The 23,518-nt window shown below is 41.4% G+C and overlaps 4 protein-coding genes across 4 annotated transcripts in view; 2 read left to right on the top strand and 2 right to left on the bottom strand.

The window, feature by feature from the left end:
* Nucleotides 1-3,016, top strand: part of LOC147261760 (cadherin-18-like) — a 32,592-nt gene extending 29,576 nt beyond the window's left edge. Inside the window, exon 12 of the mRNA XM_086203955.1 lies at nt 198-3,016. Within this exon, the coding sequence (XP_086060081.1) occupies nt 198-850 (653 nt within the window). The 3' untranslated portion in view covers nt 851-3,016. The remainder of the gene's footprint in view (nt 1-197) is intronic.
* On the bottom strand, nt 2,296-14,156 carry LOC147261761 (ankyrin repeat domain-containing protein 13C-like). Its single transcript, XM_086203959.1, has 13 exons — nt 11,825-14,156; nt 11,332-11,373; nt 10,187-10,291; nt 7,208-7,293; nt 6,999-7,044; nt 6,787-6,853; nt 6,475-6,619; nt 6,216-6,347; nt 5,185-5,346; nt 5,034-5,113; nt 4,791-4,889; nt 3,708-3,808; nt 2,296-3,632 (listed from the first exon to the last, which is right to left on the bottom strand). Exons 1-13 carry the CDS (start codon nt 12,195-12,197, stop codon nt 3,502-3,504), a joined length of 1,569 nt encoding a protein of 522 aa, XP_086060085.1. The 5' UTR covers nt 12,198-14,156; the 3' UTR covers nt 2,296-3,501.
* On the top strand, nt 13,453-15,254 carry znf830 (zinc finger protein 830). Its single transcript, XM_086203961.1, has one exon. It carries the CDS (start codon nt 13,573-13,575, stop codon nt 14,575-14,577), a length of 1,005 nt encoding a protein of 334 aa, XP_086060087.1. The 5' UTR covers nt 13,453-13,572; the 3' UTR covers nt 14,578-15,254.
* Nucleotides 14,759-20,759, bottom strand: efcab14 (EF-hand calcium binding domain 14). Its single transcript, XM_086203960.1, has 9 exons — nt 20,055-20,759; nt 19,498-19,646; nt 19,240-19,385; nt 18,384-18,482; nt 18,190-18,300; nt 16,859-17,011; nt 16,662-16,770; nt 16,451-16,576; nt 14,759-16,236 (listed from the first exon to the last, which is right to left on the bottom strand). The coding sequence occupies exons 1-9, from the start codon at nt 20,228-20,230 to the stop codon at nt 16,058-16,060; spliced, it is 1,248 nt and encodes a 415-aa protein (XP_086060086.1). The 5' UTR covers nt 20,231-20,759; the 3' UTR covers nt 14,759-16,057.
* Nucleotides 20,760-23,518: the final 2,759 nt, after the last annotated feature.

The following is a 23,518-nucleotide window of genomic DNA, read 5'->3' on the forward strand; positions in this document are numbered from 1 at the left end:
ATTAGCCTGAAAGCTCTAGATCTCTAGTGTACCTCATTAGTGGTACACTTAACCTCTGAAAATTTGATGGCTGGCTTGGAGCTGGACTTCAAATTCTTCTGTATGATGAAATATTTATATTTTTCAATCATCTTGATAGATTGTGGACAAAAAAAGCTTCTTGTGTATTTGTCGCTGTTCTATTCTTGTTTCTCCAGCTATAGTGATGCTGTTCACACAAGTTCGAAATAAGAAAGCCAGCAATGAGCCCTTGATCCTGTCCGAAGAAGACATCAGAGAAAATGTGGTGACCTACGATGACGAAGGAGGCGGAGAGGAAGACACTGAGGCCTTTGATATTGTGGCTCTACGAAATCCCAAAGCCTCCGAGCTTTACAGGAAGTTCCACTCCTTCCTCAGCCATGAACCAAGTCTGTACATGGAGGATGATGAGATTGACTTTGAGGATGATGAGGAGGGAACTGTGGTGGTGAGGAGGAGGAGGAAAGCACTGGACAAAGAATATGAGAACTACAGCCCGGAGTCAGAACCTTCCTGGTTTCTGATTGGTTGCATTCCTGGACCGATCAGCAGATCAGCACCTTCACTTCTATCGGATGGTCACGACATCATTCAACAGATCATTCAGCAGAAGGTAGCAGAGGCTGACTTGGACACGAGGGGCCCGCCGTTCGACTCACTTCAGACATACGCCTATGAAGGCTGCGGGTCCCTGGCAGGGTCAGTCAGCTCCTTAGGTCTGACTGCAGCAGTGCCTGAACTAAACTTTGCCAACCTGGAAGACTGTGAGCCAGAGGGCCAATCTCAAACTACTGGGGAGCAGCTGGATACAGGCCAAGCTGACCCCTGATCTGAAGTTTACTTTTCAGTTCTTGTTTTTTTTTTTTTCCTTTTATTTCTGGCTTCTTCCTTTTCTTCTTCTTCTTCTTCTTCTTCTTCTTCTTTTGAAGCAGGCTGCATTTACTTGTGCGATTCAACCCTTGCTATCCAGATGTAAAGACAGGAAGATGAGAACTGATGTGTGAAATGAGAAAAGAAAAGCCATGTATGTGTTCCAGACGAAACGAATACACAGTCTATTCGCATCCAGTTTTGTCCCCCTGTCCTGCTTGTTAAATGTGTTGATGGAGAAGGTCCTGTTGGTCTCCAATGGAACTCTGGTCAATCTTCACTCTTGCTGGAACACCAACTTGCACCAAATTGGCTCAAACCACAATGTCCAATGTCCCCGGTGTCGTCAGTTTCACGTACAACTTTGATTTGATATTTTAAAATCTTTTGGAAAAAATATCCAGTTACTTAAAAAAAAAAAAAAACAAGCTTATGATAGACTATTAACCTGGAAACAAACCAGTCAAAAGTGTGACGGGAGTGCCGGGTGACGTCTTCATTTCAGTAAATGTAGAATATGCACTCTGTTTCTTGGATGTCCGGCACCCAGAAAACAGAAAATGAGTCTCTAATGTGCAACCCGAGCCAGTGACTTATAGGCTGATGGTGGTGGGGGTCCCTGTCGCTGCCCATTCTTATTATGCTGTTCCAGCTTCCCAAGTTTAAGGTGCATCCTATGTTCACGTGTCACGCCACCATCACGTGAGGCCACCAGTGGGCCTCCATGAGCTGCTCTTTATTTTTCTTTTAAAAAAATAAACCAGTTTTACAGAAAAAAATAATTTCATTTCAAAAATGTACTCAAGTAACATTGTTGGTGTCATGTTGTTGAAAAGAACATATCTTTCTTTTGCTCAAAAAAAAGTTGTGATATTCTCACTGGAGTTCAGTTTAAGTTGCTTCATATCAAAAGCTCTCATCGGTTTAAAATGCTCTTCATAAACTTGCCTACACTCATTATTCTGGTAAAATAGGCCTTGTAAACTTTGAGCCATGAGATACAAGACTAATGACTGATAATCATCAGCCTTCGTGCTATGGTGAGAATCAACCACCGCTGACTGTCCCTGCTGAAGTCCTGCATGATCCTGATGAGCGACAGCACCCTCTACTGGTTGAAGAAGAGAACAGCGCCTCAATGGCGCACGGATGTGAGACGTAAGCAGTAAGAGGCTCACACACATCCAGATGATTCCAGCTGTGGCCTGGTGTATGTTTTACCAGTCCGAGGGTTGTAATGTGAATATCTTTGTTTCTTCATTCAATTTCAGATAGTTGGGTACCACGTTTCTGCAGTCAGTCTGGCTCTTGATTAATATGTCCCAGTCTGAAGGCTTGCACTGAACAAAGCTGCATTCCCACATCCCCTGAAATGAACATATATGGAGTATTAATAAGACTTGCACAAAGTCCATTGAAACATGATGCTGGTGCTTTATTTAAAGGGATGTGAAGTAGGTATGGTTGCAGTACATAATAGCTGAAGCCAGAGAAAACTCAATGCATCAGATTTCTTTCCCTCTTTTGGACAGTTTTGCGATATCCAGCAATATCAACTTCACAGCTTTGTTTACTCTCCTTGATAAAACAACAACAAAAAAAAGAAATTGTACACAATTTATCATAACGGAGAGATCTTTTTAAGCACTGTAAGGTGTTTCAAAGTGTTCTTTCTTAATCTAAATACCAAACGTCTGCAGGTAAATCTAACAAATGTTCAGAGCGTTTAGCTTAACGATGCATGTGATCCAAAAGGCTAACGAAGCCGTAGCATGCCTTTAAATATACTTAATATCAGTGCAGTATTAAACTAAGAACAGTTTACCTGATAGCCCAACTGGGTTCTCCCACACTCAGACGTACAAACATCAATCCTGGATACAATACAATTACTCACTCACGCGGAGCACAGAGTTCATACTAACACGACAAACATGGAGACAGCCGAGAGGTAACGTGAGCTAACCTGAAAATACAGGAGGTTGCATCCTGCACAGGGGAAAAGGCTTGAATATCGAACTGTTAAAGAATGTATTTTATGCTTCTCCCAGCTGGTTAAAAACATTCTTACGTACTGGAAATGTATTGCTACACAGTGTAACTCCATGAGTGGATATATATATATATATATATATTCATATATATGCATATTTTACACAATTTATAAATGAATATTAAGCTCAGTTTGAGGATATCGATATATTTGTGGTTGTTTTGTTATGAATTAAAGTTGAGACGTCAATTATTTACAAATGTTCGTGTCAGTGCAGTTTCAAGAATTCCGATGTCAGTCCTTAGGAGTGAGGAGTCCAGGCTGTGTCGTCTGACGGCGTTCACAGGTGACAACGACAGCACAGAGCAGCGATTCGTAACCTCTGCCGGTTAACAACAAAAGCGATCACTCATTTCACAAAAACCTGCACGTAAATGTGAAATGGCTCTCTGTAAGATCAGCTTGCATTCATTTGCTTTGGATCCATCCGAAAAATGAATAACCAGTCAATAAGACCAGTTCCCTTTATATAATTTTAAAACGGGTATAATATATTCATATATGTGTACTAGGAATAAATCAATACAGTATTCCTCTTCCAATCATGTTGTCCCAGGTCAGAGGTCCGGGAAGCGGCTGGGATCCTCTTTGTACTCGGCAGGGATGAAGAAAATCGACTCTTCAAATTCATCGTAGTGAAATTCCTGAAAGGTGACCGTTGCCGTTATGGTGGGAAAGACAGGGATGTCTGCAGGGGGAGAAAAAGAAAAGAATTACTCTGTTTCTTCCCCCTAGAACACAGTGGTGGACTGGAGCCACGTACCCAGTTTGACTGGAAACCCAGGCGGCAGCTTCATTTGGACAAACTCTCGGAGTTTGTTGAAGTGTTTGAACGGGGCGATGACCTCCAACACGTTTAGTAACCTGAAGGAAGAGATAGATGAGTAATGTCTTCTCCTGACCTCCTCACAGCTTGGCTCAGGGGTTTAGCACTCCCACCGAAAAGTCCAACCTGTCTTAGATTGTCGCAGCTGAATAGTAGAAGCCCCCGGTGTTTCGTAACAACTAAATATTCAGTCTTGCTGAGGATGCGGATGTCCAACGACTGTCATGGGTTAGTTTACAAATGGCTGTTCAACTGAATCGTCAGCCAGAATTTTAAAGGAAGCCTTTCATGTAAAATGTAGCAAAACCTGTGGGATGAGATCAGACAGCGGGAGCACCAGGAGTTTAGCAACATGTGCGGATACGGTTTTAAAGCCTCTTCCAGAGTTCCCGGTTAATTTCAGAGACCATTCCAGAAAATTCCTGTCTTCCCTCTATTCAACACATGACATGGCCAGCCTGGAAGCAGGAGGGTTAAGACCTCCAGTGGAGGGCAGCACTGTGCCTTTCCCAGTAATGTTCCTGCTTCCACTGACATCACAGCTTTCCCAGTAGATTTCCTGTAACCTTACTCGATACTGAAGTAGGAAAATGCCAGAGCAGATTTCCCAGTAGTTGGTTTCTGACTCTCATTCACACCTGACTCCTTCGTGAAAAAAAGCTGCATGTGTGAATGAGGTATGAGGATGGAGACTTGCCACTCATCAATGATAAGTCTCATTTTAACTGCTGCTGTAGTTATGTGTGTGTGTGGGTGTGTTGCCTACCAACACAACCTTGTGTGTGGGAATTAAAGACAAATAATGACTTTTCTGCAACTCCCACAGTGGCTTTCAGTTAAATACGAATGCAGAGTGATGTTTTTTTTCTTCCACATCATCAGAGGTGCTCTTGTATTTACCTGCTCCAATCATTTCATTTTGTTACCTCCATTCCTCTGCAACCCCAAGTGTCTGCGACCAACATCAATCAGAGCAGAGAGCTTTCTAAATAGATCTGAGGAGGAGGGGGATGCACTTACGACTCGATGCCTAGAGGGAAATCCTGGCTCATGGCTACAGTGGCTTTGAAGTTCTTCTTGCTTTCCTTGCATACAAGCTCCCTACCAAGATGAGGTGGTCTGGTGGTGGGCAGAAAGAAACACACACGCATGCACACACATTACTTTTCTGATCCTTGGGGGTTCACATGAATTTCACTTTAATGAATAAATGCCTCATGATGACAAACACTGATGCAATCATCAAGGCAATAAAATCCTCACTTTCCGTGCTCTGCGGTGATGTACTCTTCCCAAGAAATGGTGTTGGGGGCCGGAGCGGTGAGGGACTGCCTCCTCACAGGCTGCAGACCAGAAATGATCAGCTGGTGGCAACATTACCACAGGTGGATGATGCCAGAATGGTTTGTCTCACCTCAAAGTTGTGTTCGCTGATGCTACCTCCTTTACTCAAGCTCTCCATGATGGCTTTGTTTCTCAGGATGTCCTCTTCACTCAGGTGCTCTCGTCGTTTCCTCGACTCTAGCACCAGACCGTTCACTGCATAGAAGTCTGCCAGGAAGTTTCCCACCCTCTCCTGCACAACAAAATAACTAGGTGTCACCATCTTGGCGTGTCTAAATATGCGTGTTGACACTCTGCGTGGAGATTGTCTCTCCACATGCATCTCCAGAGACCAGATCTCTGTATGTAGTGTAATACCAACGCTATTTCCATCTTTTACAGGGCAGAAGTACGGTTCCATGTCTCATTTCAAAATTAAAACAAGACACACTACAGCCTGGGCAGTGATTCAAGCAAACCACATGACAAAGCTGGAGATGTTAACAACCATGAGCTTTTTATAACCCTTTTTTATTCTTCCATTTGTTTCTTGAATACTGTTTTTATCCCTTAAACACTACATCTTTTATCTAACCTAATTTAGTATTTCATTCAAGGTCACAGTAATTCCTTTATTTTCAGGCTGTAATGTTTCCTAGCAAGAGATAATATTTCCTTAGTTCCAGTTTTTATTCTTGGGGTGGGAGGTAGTATTTGTTTCTGTGTATACGGAACTGTGTGCTATTGTGTTTGTAAGTCCGATACAAATTAAATCAGGCTGATTGATTGGATTGACTACCTGATCGATGAGCCCTTGATGATGCATCTGTTTGCATGAACACATTGATCTCAGATTTGTAGATGAGGCCCACGGGACGTTGGTCGATGGTCACATGCAACTCGGACCATAACTGAATGTGGTCTGAGGGGTCAGACTTCCATGTCTTACTAGCCTTTGGAAAACTTTAAAATGTCTCAAGACTCAAAAAATGATCAAATGAACAAATCTGAATGAGGACGCTCATTCTTCGGTGCTTTCTTTGAAGTCAAAGTTCTATTCAGCCCACTTTACTGACTTTTGGAGTTCATCTGTGATTCTCATTGTTAGCAGGTGAAACTTACTGTTTTGTCCTCTCTGAAGAGCCAGCCAATCTGACTGCGGGAGAAAGTGATGGACTTTGTGGACAGAGTTGCAGAATAGACGTCACTGCTCATCAGAATATCCACCTCCTCCTCCGTCTCCATTTCGGACTCCTGGATGCAAAACAATGAGTCAGGTCTTGGTTTTCATATGACTGTGTGTGTGTGTGTGTGTGTGTGTGTCCATTTTTCAACTTCATACTGTTGCATACTTTCAAGTTTAATTATACCACTGACTCACCTCATGGTGTATTCTTTGGTACACTTTTGCTTCATTGTCCAGGACCACGAAGGACTGTGAGGGTGCAGCATCGCCGTTAAAAATGAAGCTAAGGTCTCCGCGCTGACATTTCATATCAGTGAAGTCGATGAGAGTGGTGTCGAGTCTAAATCAAGGAAGAGAAGCGTGTGTGTGAAGACTTACGTCCTACTTTTAAGATCTAGAAGACGTCCTTGACCTAGATACTGATCATTTGCTGCTTTTAACATGTTAAAGTTCATGTACTCACACACAGCAGCAATAAAAATCTTCAAGATATATTTGATACCTTACCTGATGTTGATGCCCTGCTTATAGATTTTACAGGCATCAGATGGCAGCATGCGGGACAACAGAGGCACTGCAGTACAGAGAAGATGTAAACAAGGCTGAGCAACAGTTCACCCATGCAGCAACAGGATCAAATCTAGTCTGAGCAATAATACGTGAAGAGGAGACAAAAAAAATAATACTAACACTACTAATAATGATAATAGAGAACTCACCCCAACTCTGAAAATCCCAATGTAGCTCAAGATAGAAGTCCCCGAGCTACAACAACCATAATGAATCAAAGAGCAGGTGAGTACATGTGCAAGAACATGCAATAAACATTTCTGCAAATCAAAGCGTGTGAACAGTCAAACTTCCGACATGCCGACATGAGTTTGAAGTGACGCTGGTGTCAGAGGAAGTGAAGCTGTGTGATCCTCACCTCCCGGAGAGCTTTGAGTAATTTTGGCCTCTTATCCTCCACACTCTCCCTGGATTGCTGCTTTAATTTCCGCAGTATTGCTGTGACTGAAGAAAGTGAAAACGGACAAATTCAATTACACAGACTCCCTCCTCCGTCGGAAAACACAGCGAAGTTTATTTTTCGACGTCAACACTGGTCACATCTTGCTGACAGTTCCTTCAAAAACACATCTGCATAAGCTTTGTGAAAACATTTGGGTGGAGACAGACTTTAGCCGCTTGAATATGTTTCAGTAATTCTCATCCGTCTCAGTGGTATTTGCACAGATTGATCTGGCTGTATTCCCTACACCGCTGAATGATGCATCATGCTAGGGGACTGGGAGAAATGTGTGTTGGATTTCCTGATATTTTATTCCAAGGCCATATAGAGAATTGAATACAGTATCTGGGCCCCTATCGCTCCTCTGAATGTTTACTCGTAGTGCATGAAGCCAAAAAAGTTATTCTGCTGCAGTGAGCAGTCGATGGACCAACAGAGACTTTTGCAGGGCGAGCTGGTTTGACCCTGTGTGGAGCGATCTGGTGACTATTCTTTCTATTCTGGAATACAATTGAACAAGGCAGATGAAAAAGTTCTTTCATGTGACAAAAAAAAAAAAAAAACTACTGTTTTTGCATGTGCTTTTTTTCACTATTTTTGAGCCAGCAGGCATCAAGTAACATGCCTATAATTCCATTGTTTGGCCATTAAGTACAAGCATCCTCAACAACCAACACTATTTCCGGGGGCATGAATTTAACCACAAGTCTTTTACAGAGTAGGGATGGGATATGTGATGGAGAATGTTGGAACAGAGTGCTGCAACTGACATGATCCATGGATCAGACATCAGAATGATGCTGAATCACATACCACTCCAGATTCCATTCCATGACATTTACCTACCATGAACTGTAATGTAGCTTGAGATGCCACTGATCTATACATGAAGTTCACATAACTGACTTTGGCATACATTTAAATTGAATCCATTTGTGTATATCTTTGTCTCAGGTGCAGTGTGGTTTACTACGACTACTACTCAGCAAATATTGGTCATTTTTCAAACTATTGGTCTGATGGCTGATATCTTTATCAGGCCGGTCTTCAGTCGTCTTCGATCTTCTGCCATGAATGCTGAGGAATCTATGTGATAAATACAAAATTGATGGGCTTTTCTAAATGTTTTGGAAGTAAAGGAAAAAAAAACATCTTTTGCATTCACAATGTGTACAAGTTATAAGATAATATTGACATCAGTAACTATTGGCTAGCAGTCAAATCAGTTGTAGAAATACAGGCAAAAATTGCAATTTTGTATCCCTAATTCTTGTTTCAGAATCTGCATCTACATATTTGTGACAGCGATTGTACCCATATTTTCAAACTGTTGATGGATGTATCTCCCTAAATAAGTAATACTAATCAATATTTGCTCTCAGACACACCAGTGTGACTGGGATTCCAATACAAAGGCAACATATTTAATATCGCATGCGTCAATGTGGAGTCACTGGATCAGCCGATTCAACGCTTTTTTTCCACACATAATTTAGCAGCTACCGCTTCACCATACCAGATGAATCGCTGCAAAACCAACACAATGTAATAACATATTGTACTTCTGATCTGGTTATCTTAACCAGCAGAGGATGGACTGGACTGTCAGGTGCTGACAAGGCACTTGCTGCAGCTCATCACTGCTCACACTCACACACCCGAGAGAGCGAGATGCTGACGCAATTTGCATGTGTTGAAGTGAGATGTGATTACTGACTACATGACTGCAGCGTTTCATGAATAAGTGAAGCCGATTCATGTGATATTAATCTCCTATTCTCCATTTGTCTATTTCCTCTGGAATGTGTGCAGCGCCTCATAACTTCCTTTCGAAAGGTGCTATACAATTAAATGTATTCTTATCATTTGACTAAATGACAACCCACTGTGTATTATTTCACTAAGGATGTGAACTCGCATTCCACATATCAGTGGAATTTCTCTGCATGTCCTTGCTATTGATGGGAATGTACCCAGCCCTTTACGTCCCTGCCTCCCCTTTACCCTAGAGAGGGATGTGACCTTCTTGAAGCGAAACTCCTGGTCCCAGTCCCAAGCCAGCCTACCACAGCAGGTGCTAAGAGAGGGGATGCATACTAACAAGGTGGATGGTCATTTCTCCTCCTCCTATCTGCCTCACACGCTGTTAAAAAAATAAAAATAAAAAACAATAAAAGATGCCGACAATTCACAGCTATCTTCACATCCGGATGGATTTAGTCAGCTCAGCCTCAAAATCGGAGATATGATCAATTATTCAGTGGTCACTCCCTTTCAGTAGCAACAAACCTTTATCTTTAGTGGGCTATTCAAAATTAACTGCACAGCTAGAAAAGAACACAGCACTGAGTCCATTAGCTGCTTCCTTTCATACGTGATTTGAATCTTTGCACACAGGCTGTCACATCTAAGAGCAGCAGCATCATTAGGGTGGCTGGTGAACAGGCAGTAAGCTCAGGGCTTCCAGCACTAAGCCATCGTTCAGGCTGCGTTCCAGCCCATCTGGATGACGACGAGCGCTCAGATAAAATCCTAACCTTTAGCTGTTTTGCTGAACCGACATTCAAATAGTCTTTGCAATCTTTGGATGATTTAATGACTCATTAAAAACACCAACCTCTTGAGGCCCTGATTTGATAGTTAATGCTGAGAATTGAGAGTTAATCGGGTCAAAAATTTTAAAGCCACAATATGAGCATCCCCCCCCCCCCAAAAAAAGAACTATACAATATACCAGAATGACTAAAACCACAAAAAGTGCCTCAAGCTGATGTCACACTGAGCAATGTAATATTACTGTAACATCAAACAGGAAGTGGCCATCCCTCTGAGTGCTTGTAGGCCACTGAGATAATAATAAACACAGAAGCCCAGAAAAATGTTCACACAACTTACTCATCTGTCTGTCACCGTAGCTGATGGCTTCTGCTAGAGGGCTCCATCCCTGGGCATTCTTTATTTTTACAGGTGCATTATGGGCAAGAAGTAGGAGGGCACATTCTGTGAGAAAAACAAATTCATGTTTAGAAAACTGTGATTCAGTCTAGATTATTGGCAATTCTATGTTCTGTCCCTGGTCCAGTTATATTTTTATTTTTTTTCCACATTCGTCTTAATGGTGCTGCACCTTTTGGTGAAAGTTACATTGCCATTATTGTCCATATAATTTTACAAGGAAATTGCATACAAATTTGAAAATTAGTGTAACGCACAAAATTAAACTAGCGTAGAAACTGTTCTAATGAATTGAATGAACCGTACAGTCCTTTTAAAAATAACTTTTTTGTCATATGTGTATCATATATAGCTACACAAGCTGACATTTGATTGTGATTTGAAATCTGATTAATCATGTAGCACTAAATTTAGGCATTACCATTATAACAGTCTAAGCAAAAGGATGTTTCTGTGTAACAGATCACTGATGTGTATATATATTGCCAAACTGATTATACATATAATTTGTAAAAACAGTACTATACACAATTATTTACTTTTTTCTTTTTTAAACCAGATCAAAGGTGTAAAGAAAGAGGTTGGCTGTTGCTATTTTGCCAGCCAGCTGGAAGCACATTTGGTCAAACCTCATCATAGTTCAATTAGCAACAAGATGAATGCATAGGTGAATTAACAAAAGCTCATCCCAGTTAGTCTGCTGTTGCTGTGCATTTTTTTTTTGTCTCCATCTATTGTTATCCAAGGTTGTTAGTCATCACCTCATGTCACAGAAATCTAAATAAATTGTGTGCACTGCTCTGCAAAAAAAAAAAAAAGTGTTTTGAAGTGGTCAGGTGAAACATGCTGAATATGGCGACTGCTCCAAAAAATAAAAAATAAAAAAAGAGGCTGAGTGATAGGACTATAAAATTGGCCTTTAATAGAGAAACCGAACACTGTTTTGATAAAGCCACTTTATGAAAGCTCTAAGTACTTGAAGCCCATTTGGTATAATGTCATCCCATTGATTCATACACATGAGAATAACCAAGAAGTCAATCACATGTAAGACAATTTCAATTTTTAGTGGTTTAAGGCTTTACCTTTATGGCCAAGCATCACAGCCAAATGAAGAGGTGTATTACCTGCAAAGACAATAGTTTAGAGACAACAATCATACTCATTTTACCAAGAAATTTCCATAATCTGCCATGTTTTCACATCTTTGAGGAACATTCCCATGATCAGACTTTCTTTTAAACTTCTGTTTAGATATATATAAAATAAAGAAATCTATGTCAAAATTTAACCAAAATAAGGTTGTGGTTTGACTAAAACATAATTTGAAGAAATGTTTCTCAAACAATCTTAACTGGACCATGTACACGCCAATATGCAAGAAAATGAGGAGAAATATTCCATGAAATGTCAAACATTTTCTTTTTATAAGTGTTTCCATGCTCAAAATAAGAATTGATGATAACCAGCACGTTTCTTTTTTTGACCATGTGGTCCCTGTAAACAACTTGAACAGAGATAAACTCAGATGTTCGGTGAAACCCATTTATACAAGGCTTGTTATGGTAGTGTACTTACCATGCACATCTTTTTTCGAGATGCTGTGGGTCCTGATGAGAGAGGACAGACGTCTAACATCTCCTTTGAAGACGCATTCATGAACCGGGAACTCCAAATCCTCATTCGTAAGGATTATTGGATTCTTGTTGTTATCATTGACAATAGTGCTAATTGTTGAATTGCCGTTTATGTTGTTTGCATTGAGCTGCTGCTGCTGCTGCAGTACCGAGGGCTTGACCGACTTCAGAAAAGCCTTGTTTGATTTAAAATGGTTACTGGTACCGTTTGGGATAGTCCCGTTTGAAGTCTCATCGTACGTGTCCATGATATCGTCATTTTTCATGGGTTTGTTGTGGTCCTTTCGCATGGTGCGTATCGTCTCACCTGTCATAATGACGGATTGTGCGATAACCGGCTAAATAGGAAAATATGTGGCCCAAACCTTGGAGCTAGTCTGCATTAGCAATAACCGCAATTTTCACGTTAATTTGGGGTGCTAAGGAACTGAAAATAGTGAAGCCTACTGACTGGTTTCTTTCTCTGCTTTTCATATAACGTTACACTCGCCTCCTAGCTCCCACAGTTCCCAGCAAGCGTTAGCTAGCTAACTGTTAGCCCACAATAAAAAATAAATATGGTGGGCGCGGTGTTGAAAACACAGAAAAATATTTAACATAACAGAACAAACACGCACCACTCAACATGCAGCTAAGAATGGCAACGAAACGCAAACGACTACATCGCTCTCCCTTCGACTGCTTCTCGGATGTGTCTTTCTAATGAAGCGGATTCCGTTCGCTTTGCGGCAAAATTCAGACGGAAGGGATGGTACAATAAACTCGCTGAGCTAACATGTTCGTTAGCCGCAAAAGCTGAATCTCGCGATACTATCTCCCCCTCCCTCATACCCGAACGTGACTTGTCGTCTATGTCATCTCAATGAGACTAGTCATTTATAGCTCCCGTTCATTATGGATAATCAATCACATAGAGACAGCGATGTCTTGCTTTATGGATGGGTCCTTTTCAGATAAGAGTGGGAGGTTTGCTGGGCCTCTGCATCTTGACAAGGAATGAGAACCCCACTGAACATAGGTTGTTTTCAGGAAGTGAAATACTTAAAAGGGTTTAGTCTCGAAAACCACAAACCTTCATGGATTTTTTTTTAAAGTTTGGGACAGGAACACATAAAACGTTCATATAAAACAATTCTCCCTCGATTAAAAAAAAATCAAGTATAACACAAATACAAACACCTTCCGTGTAAGGACATTAACCATGTCTATAAAGTACAGCTAAACTATCCATTGCATTCTTAACATAAATCATGTAAAATTAATATGAAGTGAAAATAAATAAAACAGATAAAAGAATATCAATATGTGATGATAATATTATCAACAACACATTCTACTGGCTTATTCTCTAGTGTTACTCTAACCTGAAACCGTTTCAAAAGCGAAGACATTCATAATTATGGATTTGGATCTCAGTGAGTCATGTAATCATTTCAATTGGTTTTAAAGTTTGTCAGAATTGGATGATAAGATTTTGTTGTTGTCTATTTTCCCAACCTGGTTTTAGTTACCATTTTACCCGTACCGGGTCCTCCGGTGCCATAGGTGGCGGTATGCACTCAAAAGCCATGGTTTCAACCCGCCATTAAATCAAAAAGAGAAGGAAGAAGGAGACGGCACTACATGAGAAGCCCTTTCCTTACATGGCGTAGAGGCTAGCTAGTTAGCCGCCTGTCTGTGTTTAGAAGAATGGCAACCTCTAAGAAGGGGAAGAAAGTTGTGAATCAAGAGGAGCTCCGCCGGTTGATGAGGGAAAAACAAAGACAAGCGACAGAGAAGAAACGCATCGAGTCCCCTTTTGCTAAATACAACAGCCTCGGGCACCTTAGTTGCATCTTGTGTAATGTGCAAGTGAAGTCTGAACTAGTGTGGCCAGCTCACGTCCTCGGAAAACAGCACAAGGAGAAAGTTGCCGAGCTTAAGGGGGCTAAACAAGCCCCCCAGAATCAGCCACAGCTTCAATCACTGAAGAGGAAAGTACCGAGCGAGGACGTGGACGGGAAGAAGGTGAAAGCCTCGGTGGATGCAAGTCAGTCTACGTCAGAGCCTCCTGGAGATTTCTTTGAGAAACCCAACAGTAAAGCTCCTGCTCAGAAGTCTGCAGGTCTGAGTTTACTGGCTGGGGTCTATGATGAAGACGATGAAGAGGAGGCTGAAGATGCCTCTGCTGAGAAAGCTGAGCCTGCAGGACTCCCAGCGGACTTCTTTGACAGCTCCATCCCACCTACCCCCGCGATCTCTCACTCTGGATCCATCCTGAAGGCAGAAGTGCCAGAGAAAAGCGTAGAAAAGAAAGACAACACCGCCGAAGCACTACCGGAGGGCTTCTTTGACGATCCGGTGAGGGATGCCAAGGTGCGCAACGTGGACGCACCTAAAGACCAAATGGACCGGGAGTGGGAGGAGTTTCAAAAAGAAATACGACAGGTGAACACAAAATCAGAGGCCATCGTGGCTGAGGATGATGAAGAAGGACGCCTCGGACGTCAAATAGACGAAATAGATGAACAAATTGAGTGTTACAAGAGAGTTGAGCTCCTGAGAGACAAGAGGGAAGTGGTGAAGATCAAGACTCAGGCCAGGAAGGGGGATCATCAGGAGACACAGCAGAGCATTGAGGAGGAAGAGGAGAACGAAGAAGAGCTGCTGGGGCTTTTGTCCAGAGACTGGAGAGCTAAAGGAGCATTGGCTTAAAATCCAGTGATTGATCTCATTGTCCCCAAAAAGCAGGGACTGTTTTGTAAAAGTGTGTTGATAATACACCATTTGTAAATATGTGTTCCATCACACCCTTTTGATTTGACTGAATTAAATGTGATTCATTGAACTGAAACATTTTGTAAATTCACAGATTACACCCGAGGGAAAACGGATCAAACCTTTACACTGTTTATTCATTGGTACTCACAAAAAAAAAAAAAAAAAACATTCATAAAATCTCCAACAAAGCAGCAGCCTGGACCCCAAAAATCTGTCATCATGGCCAAAGCTGTTCTCAACAAACCATTGCCCTACACAAACGTGGCCGACAATGTTAAGTTCATAAATAATTCATGTTACATTATAAGCAACATGCAAAGCACAAGAAAATTTAAAAAAAAAAAAAGTACAATGTTGAGATTAAGATTGTAAAGCAAATTTTACCCACCTCCTCACAAGATAATCTGAATACAATGAAACTTTTTTTTTTTAAATTGCAGAGTACAACAGTGTTTAAGGATGTAAATACGTGGTTAATAAAAAGGCCCATTTAAAATGGACTAAAATGAATCAAGTAAAGAGTGATGGTCAGTGCTTCTTATACTACCTGTTACACGTGGCGAGCTCGGTGCATCTTCAGTCCACATCAAAGTTCTACTGCCATTTTTAATCATGCTATAACCTACTTCGTTATTGCTACATATGCCTCATGAGTGACTAATTACATTAAAAAAAAATCTTACTCAGGGATTCAAAGTGTTCATAGCCCTTCGAAACTTGTTTAACTGGAAAAAGAGCAACGCAAAGAAAAAAACTGCGGACATGAAAATTATCATCAAGATGTAGCAGCTAACATAATACACAGAAAAGGGAAGAAAAAAAAAAAGACCTTTATAATTAGCTTACAAAAGAACATACAAACCCCCCACTCTTACGGTCAAGTGTGTGTTTCAGTTAAGATAGGAAACTGGCTAAAAACTAAGTTGGTTACTAGTAGTCATTTGTAAACATTCGTAAAAGTCTACTTCTGCTTCTATAAATACACGTCACGCTTGTTTGTACCAGATGAGAGATGATGATTGGGGACGACTGCAACAGAACCACACCAAAATGTGGAGGGAAAAAAAAAAAAATGTGTTGAGGCAACTAGAGACAAGCAGGGAACCAGCAAGTTGGGATTTTGCACAGTACACTAATATAAATCAAGTTCACTAAAATTAGAGCTTCTACAGAAAAGTGATGGTGGGTTCATTTGAAAAGCTTGTGTGTGGCTATTGTAATGGGCTGAAGGGAGATATGAGGGCATGTCGGCGCGACTGATCCACAATCAGTATGATAAATATTCAGTTCCAAAAAGTGCAGCAATTACTGAAAAGGTTGGAGAACTTTGAGCCCCCTCACCCCACCCTGCCCCACCCTGCCCCCAGACCCTGCTGGGTGTCAATACTGTTCACTGCGGCCGTGGATATTGTGTTCACACACGTAGAGCAGCTCTCAGCTCCGTCAGGGAGTACCTCTGGTCTCCGTCATTGTCAAAGCACTTGAAGATATGATCGCTGGGAGCCAACGGACCAAATTTTAGAACCAGGTCTTGGTAAGTGAATCCACGTGTATCACGTCCGACACCCGCCTGCTGGAACATCTCCTCCAGGGCTGCGGAGAGAAATGTTTTAATTCTATCATACAGAGACGAGTCATGGATTGTAGTACCTTTTGTCTGAGGGGCGGGGCCATCAAAGCCAGCCAATCATATGTCACTACTACTACACGTCCTGTCTGCACTGCTTTACATCTGGATGTTGAGATAAAGAAGCCGCTGACAATTATTTCATTTACTACAATGCTGGGATTCGGTATTAGTTTGCACCTTTCAGAGAACCGACACCAGGCAGGAACACCTTGTTTGGACATTTTACTTCAGCGTTTCTCTTCGAGCGGTTTGGCGTCAAGAAGCGCGGACGTCTGCTGGTCTGTAGCTCTGGTGGTGGCGTCCCTGTCAATATATGTGAAGAAATAAAAATGTTGCATTAGGAGCCCAAAAAACACATTGCAGTTAACTGCTTTAGCTTCCATTGTACCCTGCAGTTCTCCAGGTGTGGCTTTGGTTGTTGCAGCCTCTTGCATCATCTTGGTGTCGTCAGGACCACCGCTGTCAGGAAGTGGAGTTTCTTTGTCACCGTCCTTTAACTGTGAAGCAGGCGGAGTACAAAACATAAAACCTTTTCATTCTCTCTCCCAACTGCCGACGTCATTCGTGAAGCTTCATATTCCTCACGCTTTGTTTTGAGCCGTTCTCTAATGACGACACTCTCTGATGTAGATCGGCGACCGTAGACAGGAGGAGGTGGATCTGTTCATCGGTCCACGTGTGGTGCTGCTCTTCCGTCTTGTTGGCCTCACTCACGGCATTTCTTAGGTCGGTTATGTCCTGTGAAAATATATTACATCCTTGTAAAGCAACCTTCAGGTGTCAGGCTCCTAGTGTGCAGGTCTGATCGTGTCAGGTGCCCTGGCCAGTTTGGCTGGTAAACAGAAAACTGTCTGGCATGATTATCAAGAGCACGCCTTCAAATCTAAAGTCATTAGACAGCAGGTTTCACATATTTACTGAGGTCACAAGAGGAATACAATTAAGTGTATCATTATTTGTCATAATAGAACAAAGTGGAACCCTTTGCTTTGGCTCAGATATTTGACCTACTTTTACTCTGAAAGCTAAAGCATCGAAGCGCCCAAAATAGACTGGCACCACTTTCATGTATTATGAATGAAATCCCTGTGCACAGATCAGAGGAATGATGAACCTATGACTCTTCAAATGTAAACTTGACAAAAAAAATTAAAAAAGAAAAAAGAAGTCAAAAACAAAAAGTACGGGCTTGCGTGGGTAAACACATTAAGCTGCAGTGTCAAAGGTCACTGCAGCTGCTGGTTTGGATTCAGGCCACAGCTAAGCAGATCAACTGAGATGACATCAACAGAATCATCTTAGCCATAAAACACCAAGTAGATCTGCATCGCATTTCAGATACAGTACTGAGCAGTAGTAAATAATGCAGCATAATAATGCAAGAATGCCAATTCACTTGAGCTCAAATGCAACACTACATTTCACATGAATGATATGATGAAGCGTGAGCGATATCTGCAGGGAATGGAAAGATGGACATTTAAAAAAAAGACACACACACACACACACACACACACACACACACGCTGCCAGATAACCGACGTCAGCTTTGAATGACACATCAATCAGCTTGACTCATATTAATAACCTAAACTCTTGACCTCCTTTTTATCTTGTTAAAGCTAAAAACTGCTTGCTTAAAACTCTGCAAGAGCACTGATAAGTGAAGCTCTTCTCATTTAAACATGCACCACATCCCCTCTCATTTCAGACTATTTCTCATTTCAAAGAAGGATTAAAAGGTGAATAATATTTTGGATGAAGGCCCGCAAAATAATCAAGCAAGAACTGTGAAGATTATGAACTCAGGAGGAAATGTTAGACCCTTGTACTTTGCAAATGTATTTAATCTACACTTGATGAAACAATCGGTAGTGTATTAAGACGGAAAAGCAAAGCAACAGACTGAAATTTACCATTGTCTTCTTCAAGCCATCCTCATCTTTCTTCTGAGTTTCAAGTGCAGCCTGCATCGTTTTCACGTCATGTTGGACACTCGTCAGTGTGCTCCCAATCGTAGCAACACTCTAGAAACAAACCATTCATTCATTGACGTGACACCCGGATTACAGCTCCTTTCTGTTCTCGGTCTAATTTGCTCCTCCTTTACCTTCTGAAGCTCCTCAACCGTGGTAGGAAGGCTGATTAAATCAGAGGCAGCTTTCAAATTGGCTTTTAAATGGTTCACTGCAGAGTCCAGCAAACTGATCTGCATGGGGGGGGGGGGGGGGGGACAAAACATTCTGTTACACCACCACACAACTGAATTACAAACTTATTTAACCACACAGGTGCAACCACACATCTTCTAAAATACTCACGGCAGAGCAAGTATATGTTTGGGTTTTAATGAGATCAAACCAGGAAATTTTTTTTTCTGCAATCTTTTTTTCTTTACCGTGGTTTCTAAATGAATTAAAATATTTACAGATTAAAAAAAAACTGTGCATGAAAGCCGACACTCTTATTTAGAATGATTTTTTTTTGTTCTAAAACACAAATAATAATAAAAAAATACTCGTGTAGCTGCTTCATTCGACCTCAGAATCAGTAGCTCTCAACCTTTTTAACCCATACAACCACTTAGCAACAGAAATGATCTTGTGACCCCTGCAGATCCCCACCACCATGTTGAGAACCGCAGCTCTAACTAGAAGTAACAGATTGACATCTTTGAAGTCTAATGTATTTGTAGCCTGGGATCATGATTTGCACCAAAGAAGTACAAGACTGCATTGACTTTATTACTGTTTTTTTGTATTCCAAATGTTTTTATTTGCATTCTAAGTTATTCTATTCTTTAAAAGGGTTACATAGCTGTCAGGTATCACAGGTTCATGTAATTACTGTTATTGCAGTATGACCCACACTTGACATTCCCCAACACTTTGTTGTGTCCTCCTTTCTGACAGCGTCATGATTCATAAAGGGGGCGTTAGAACCTCCGACTAAATAAGACAACTGACCTTTCTGTTCATTTCCGTTAGGTTGGACCAGAGTTTGCTCAATCCTTTGTCCCCATTCTCAATGTCATCCAGCTTTCTCTCCTTATTTTTCAGGTCTTCACTTAGTTTTGGTATTTCACTTGATGATACCTTTTGGCTTGATTCCACTATGATGAAAACATTAAAACATGTTAATGGAAGGCAAGGGTACAAAGTGCGGTGAGCTTTTTATGACATCTGAGGAAAATTGCTGGGTTTGAGTATAACAGTCAGACTTACTGCTGTGCAACTTTTCTTTCATTGAATCTAAATCTTCTTTGAGTGCAATTTGCATCCATATAAGTCCAGCACAAGCCATGACACAGGCGGCTAGAATGATGAACAGAAACAAGGGGTAGCACACGTTGCAGCACTGCGTGTAGCTTCTTCTGTAAAGACAAGAAACATGGTAACATTAGACATGAACATGGCTCGGGTCCTTGAAATATTGATGATGGAGGTATTTCCAGAGAACTGAGTCCTGGGAATCATTCGATTTCTTCCTCCAGCACAAATTTTAACATTCATTCTTTTTTTTAAAATCAGGACTAAAAGACGTCCAAAATTATACAGTGCATTTGTACAAAGTAAAATACACGTATTTTAGCGCCAATGGGATGGACGGAAACTAGGTGCAAAGACAAAACAAAAAAAACATTAGGTCTGGCCTCCGGGAACTTGTTAAAATGCTGCATATCAATTTCAACCACGTTAATAAAAAATTATAATTATGTACAGCCTTTTTCACCCACTTTTTGGTCAATTTACTTCGAAATACTGTCTGATCCACCACTTACTTGCCGAAGTTAGGTCCACCACTCAAGTTGTTGAATTCGTCCTCGTCTGAGCTCGAGTCTGACTCTGAGTCCGGCGGCTCGGTTCGGAGAAGCCGGTGACCCGACCCCTTTTTTGTCTTCTTTCTCTTGCTGTCCCCAAGTCCGATCAAAGCGTTTAACTCCTTCCTCTTCTTCATTTTCTTCTGAGGGGTAAGCGAACCCACCGGGCCCGATTTAAACCCTACTAAATCCAATGATTTGTCCAGTTTGCTAAGCTGACTTAACGTTTACTTGCTAGCTAAATATTGAACCACGGAAAACATATCAGGCGTCGCCGGTATGTTGTCTTTTGATTTACACTTAACAATAAATATATGCTCAATTAGTAAAACGACCTAACCTGCCTCCCAAAAGCTTGTCTAAAACATATTTTCCATCTAGCGACCAGTTTAAAACACACGTTGGCTAACCCTCACTAGCATTTGCTAACCCTTGCTAACAGTGACTGGCTAACGCTGTCGTGCTATCAAATCATCTCAGCGTCGCTAATGTCACGCGCCCCGGCGTCCTTTACTTTAGCAACTCTGTCCAAAGTGTAATTATGTACAAATACGACCCACCTATACTACATCAAAACAGGCGGCTCTGTATTTCCAGCGATCAGCCTGGTGCTTATTTTGGTCAGTCAAAGGCGTCGAAGTAACCTCAAAGCTGATTGGTCGAACAAACGGACTACAACTTCCTCTATTCTAAGGACGGAGAGCGACATGGAGCACAACACCGCCCCGTGTCCACTGCCGTACCTGAGAGTTGAAAGTGTAGTTTAGTGGGAACAATTCCAGCAACATTCAGCAACAAGCATTTTCTCTATCCATCCATTTTCAACTGCTTATCCTGTTAAGGGGCGGGGGGGGGGGGGGGGCAGGAGTGTATCCCAGCTGACATTAGGTGAGAGGCATGGTTCACCCTGGACGGATCACCAGTCCATGCAGGCCATCAGGAGCAATTTGGGGTTCAGTATCTTGCTCAGGGATACATGGACATGGTCACCCTGAGCAAGATACTGAACCCAGCGACCCCTTGGTTGCTGGATTGCCTCTCTACCTCTGAGCCATGCTGCTCCTTCAAACTATTTATATGCAGAGCAAATAACGAAATATTCAAATAAATGTTGTGGAGCAAAACATTTCTCTGGTACACAAAATGGAGTTGATCCACTGGATAGTATAAGAAGGATTAAATAACCCATAGATCTCTCAAATTACAACACCTGAGTAAATAAGCATGGTCACTTACAACTGCTGCTTGTTTTCAATGCAGCTGTGGTAAATTAGGAGAGACAACAGCTTTATTGTGTTGTTTAAAGTAACCAGGGAAGGTGTCTACTAAAGTTAAAGCTTCATTTCAGTGACAGTACAAGAAATATATTAAGTAAGAGGTCTGTGATTAAATATTTGCTTTTCACTGCAGCTGAAGGCCATAATGTGATTTCTCATTTATGTATCAACCTTTTAGTTATCATTCAATTGTTTTACAGTGCAATCAATATGTTTAACAAATTGCTTTCTGATATACAACATTTGTTAAATTATACATTTTATGTCAGATTTAGAAATACATTTTTTTTTATATAGTAATAAGCTGTAGACTCACTCTTGATTTCTGTTTCTGGTTAGGTTTAGTTGTACTTGTCCGATGTGCAGGGACGATAAAGTGGAATCTGATCTATTAATATTTTCCATAAACAGTTTTACTCTTACTATTCATGTGTAGGAGGGCTGCAACCAAATTTTCTTTTAAGACAAGTAGTGAGTGACTTGTTAGTGAGCGATGAGCCAGAAGTGCTTCAAACAATTTCCAAATTTCAATGGCATCAAAGAAAAACGCAGCTGGACCTCATTAGAGAGAACCAGCAAATGTTTGGTGACAAAAACTTTATCTAAATTATTGCTCATTAGTTTTCTGTAGACAATTATTACTCCGTTAATCATTGCTGCACTAATTTGTTGCCAGGATATGATATAATTTTTGCCATTCTCAGTCAGTATGTGTTTAATTTGTTCTTAATCATTTCATGAATGCACCACAGTCTATAAAACTAGAATTATTATTTTATTTTCTCCAGCTTGTCTCTTTCAGCAGGGGGCCGCCAGAAATCCAGCTGACCTGGAGCGCTGTTGGGCTGACCCAGCAAGACACACGGGCTGAGTAGAAGCAGGGTCGCTGCTGTCTGGCCTTTAGCTCTTTTTCATGGAAAACAGACTCCCACTGGCCTGCTCTTGGCTTAGAAAATATGCTCCTTTATGTGCCAGCCTCCCAAACTCATACTGAGATGCTAAGGAGCATCTCAGTATGAGTTTGGTTATTGAGTTGCAAGAGATGTGGCTTACTCCTGATGCTTTATTATCCCTAAGAATAGAATTCCTCACGGCAGTGCTTGTCAGTTCACAATAATAGCATGTTGCCGCCCACACAAATACAAAGCTAATATTATCATAGCTTATATAGAAAGACTCACATGTGTCTGTGCGGTTGCTAAAGTGCATCAAATGAAGAGGCAGACAGTGTTGTTTTGAACGCGTGTGCTTATGACTCCAGCAGTGTCGTGAAGGTTAGTGGAACAAAATTCAATCAGCGGCTTGTGTCCAATATGAACACCTGGTGAGGGGACAAGCATCATGCCGAGGCCTCACTAAGACCCTCACCAGCATGAGGCTGCAATTCAAAGCGTTAGAGGTGGGGTTTTTTTCTCCCCCCTTCGCTTGAATCTCTGTTTTTCATTCGCAGTCAGGCCCGAAGGGATGACACCTTAACTTATGGCTCCTCACATCTTACTCATTCTAATTACGACAAAACACTTGTTTTCCCACTTTGTTCACAGCAGGGTTACTTTTATTCTCTCCAGAAGTGATTCCTGCGACTGGCGGGTAGGGAGCATGCCGTGGGTGCTGACAGAGAATGTAAATAGTGGTGGCATGAATTGGCATAGAATTGACTGCTAATTGAAGGCTTTCATCTGACATGGAGGACTGTGTGAATACAGATTATCAGCAGTTGGAAGCAGAGCTGCTGTTAGAATACCAATTTCTCTCACCAGGCATTTTACGGTTTATTTTGAATCTTTCAGCCATTATGTTGGATGAGTCGGTTAGTAGACATGATCTTTTCAATATGTTTTCCTGGCTGACACATGAAATGGGACCCACATGGTGTTTAGTGATACACGGGGGGACTTGCAAACTTTATCTCTGACAGCTGCTTTGATCAGGAAATAGCGTGAGATGTGATTCATAAGATGAGCTTTGGCTTTGTTTTCAGTTTGTTTTTCTTCCTCTATACGGACCCCTGGAGTGGCCATAGAGAGACAGTTACAAAGTAGAACCTGTTCCCACGTTTTGATAGGTTTTTCTTTGTGATAATCTATGGGATGGCTGGTCAAATTGAATTTGAATTGAAAGCTAAGTAATAACCTGGAAAATCAAACA

The sequence above is a fragment of the Aulostomus chinensis genome, chromosome 5 (assembly GCF_037954235.1).
Source record: "Aulostomus chinensis isolate RoL2024-O1b breed Wild chromosome 5, RoL_Achi_v1.0, whole genome shotgun sequence".
In the NCBI taxonomy this organism is placed as follows: Eukaryota; Metazoa; Chordata; class Actinopteri; order Syngnathiformes; family Aulostomidae; genus Aulostomus; species Aulostomus chinensis.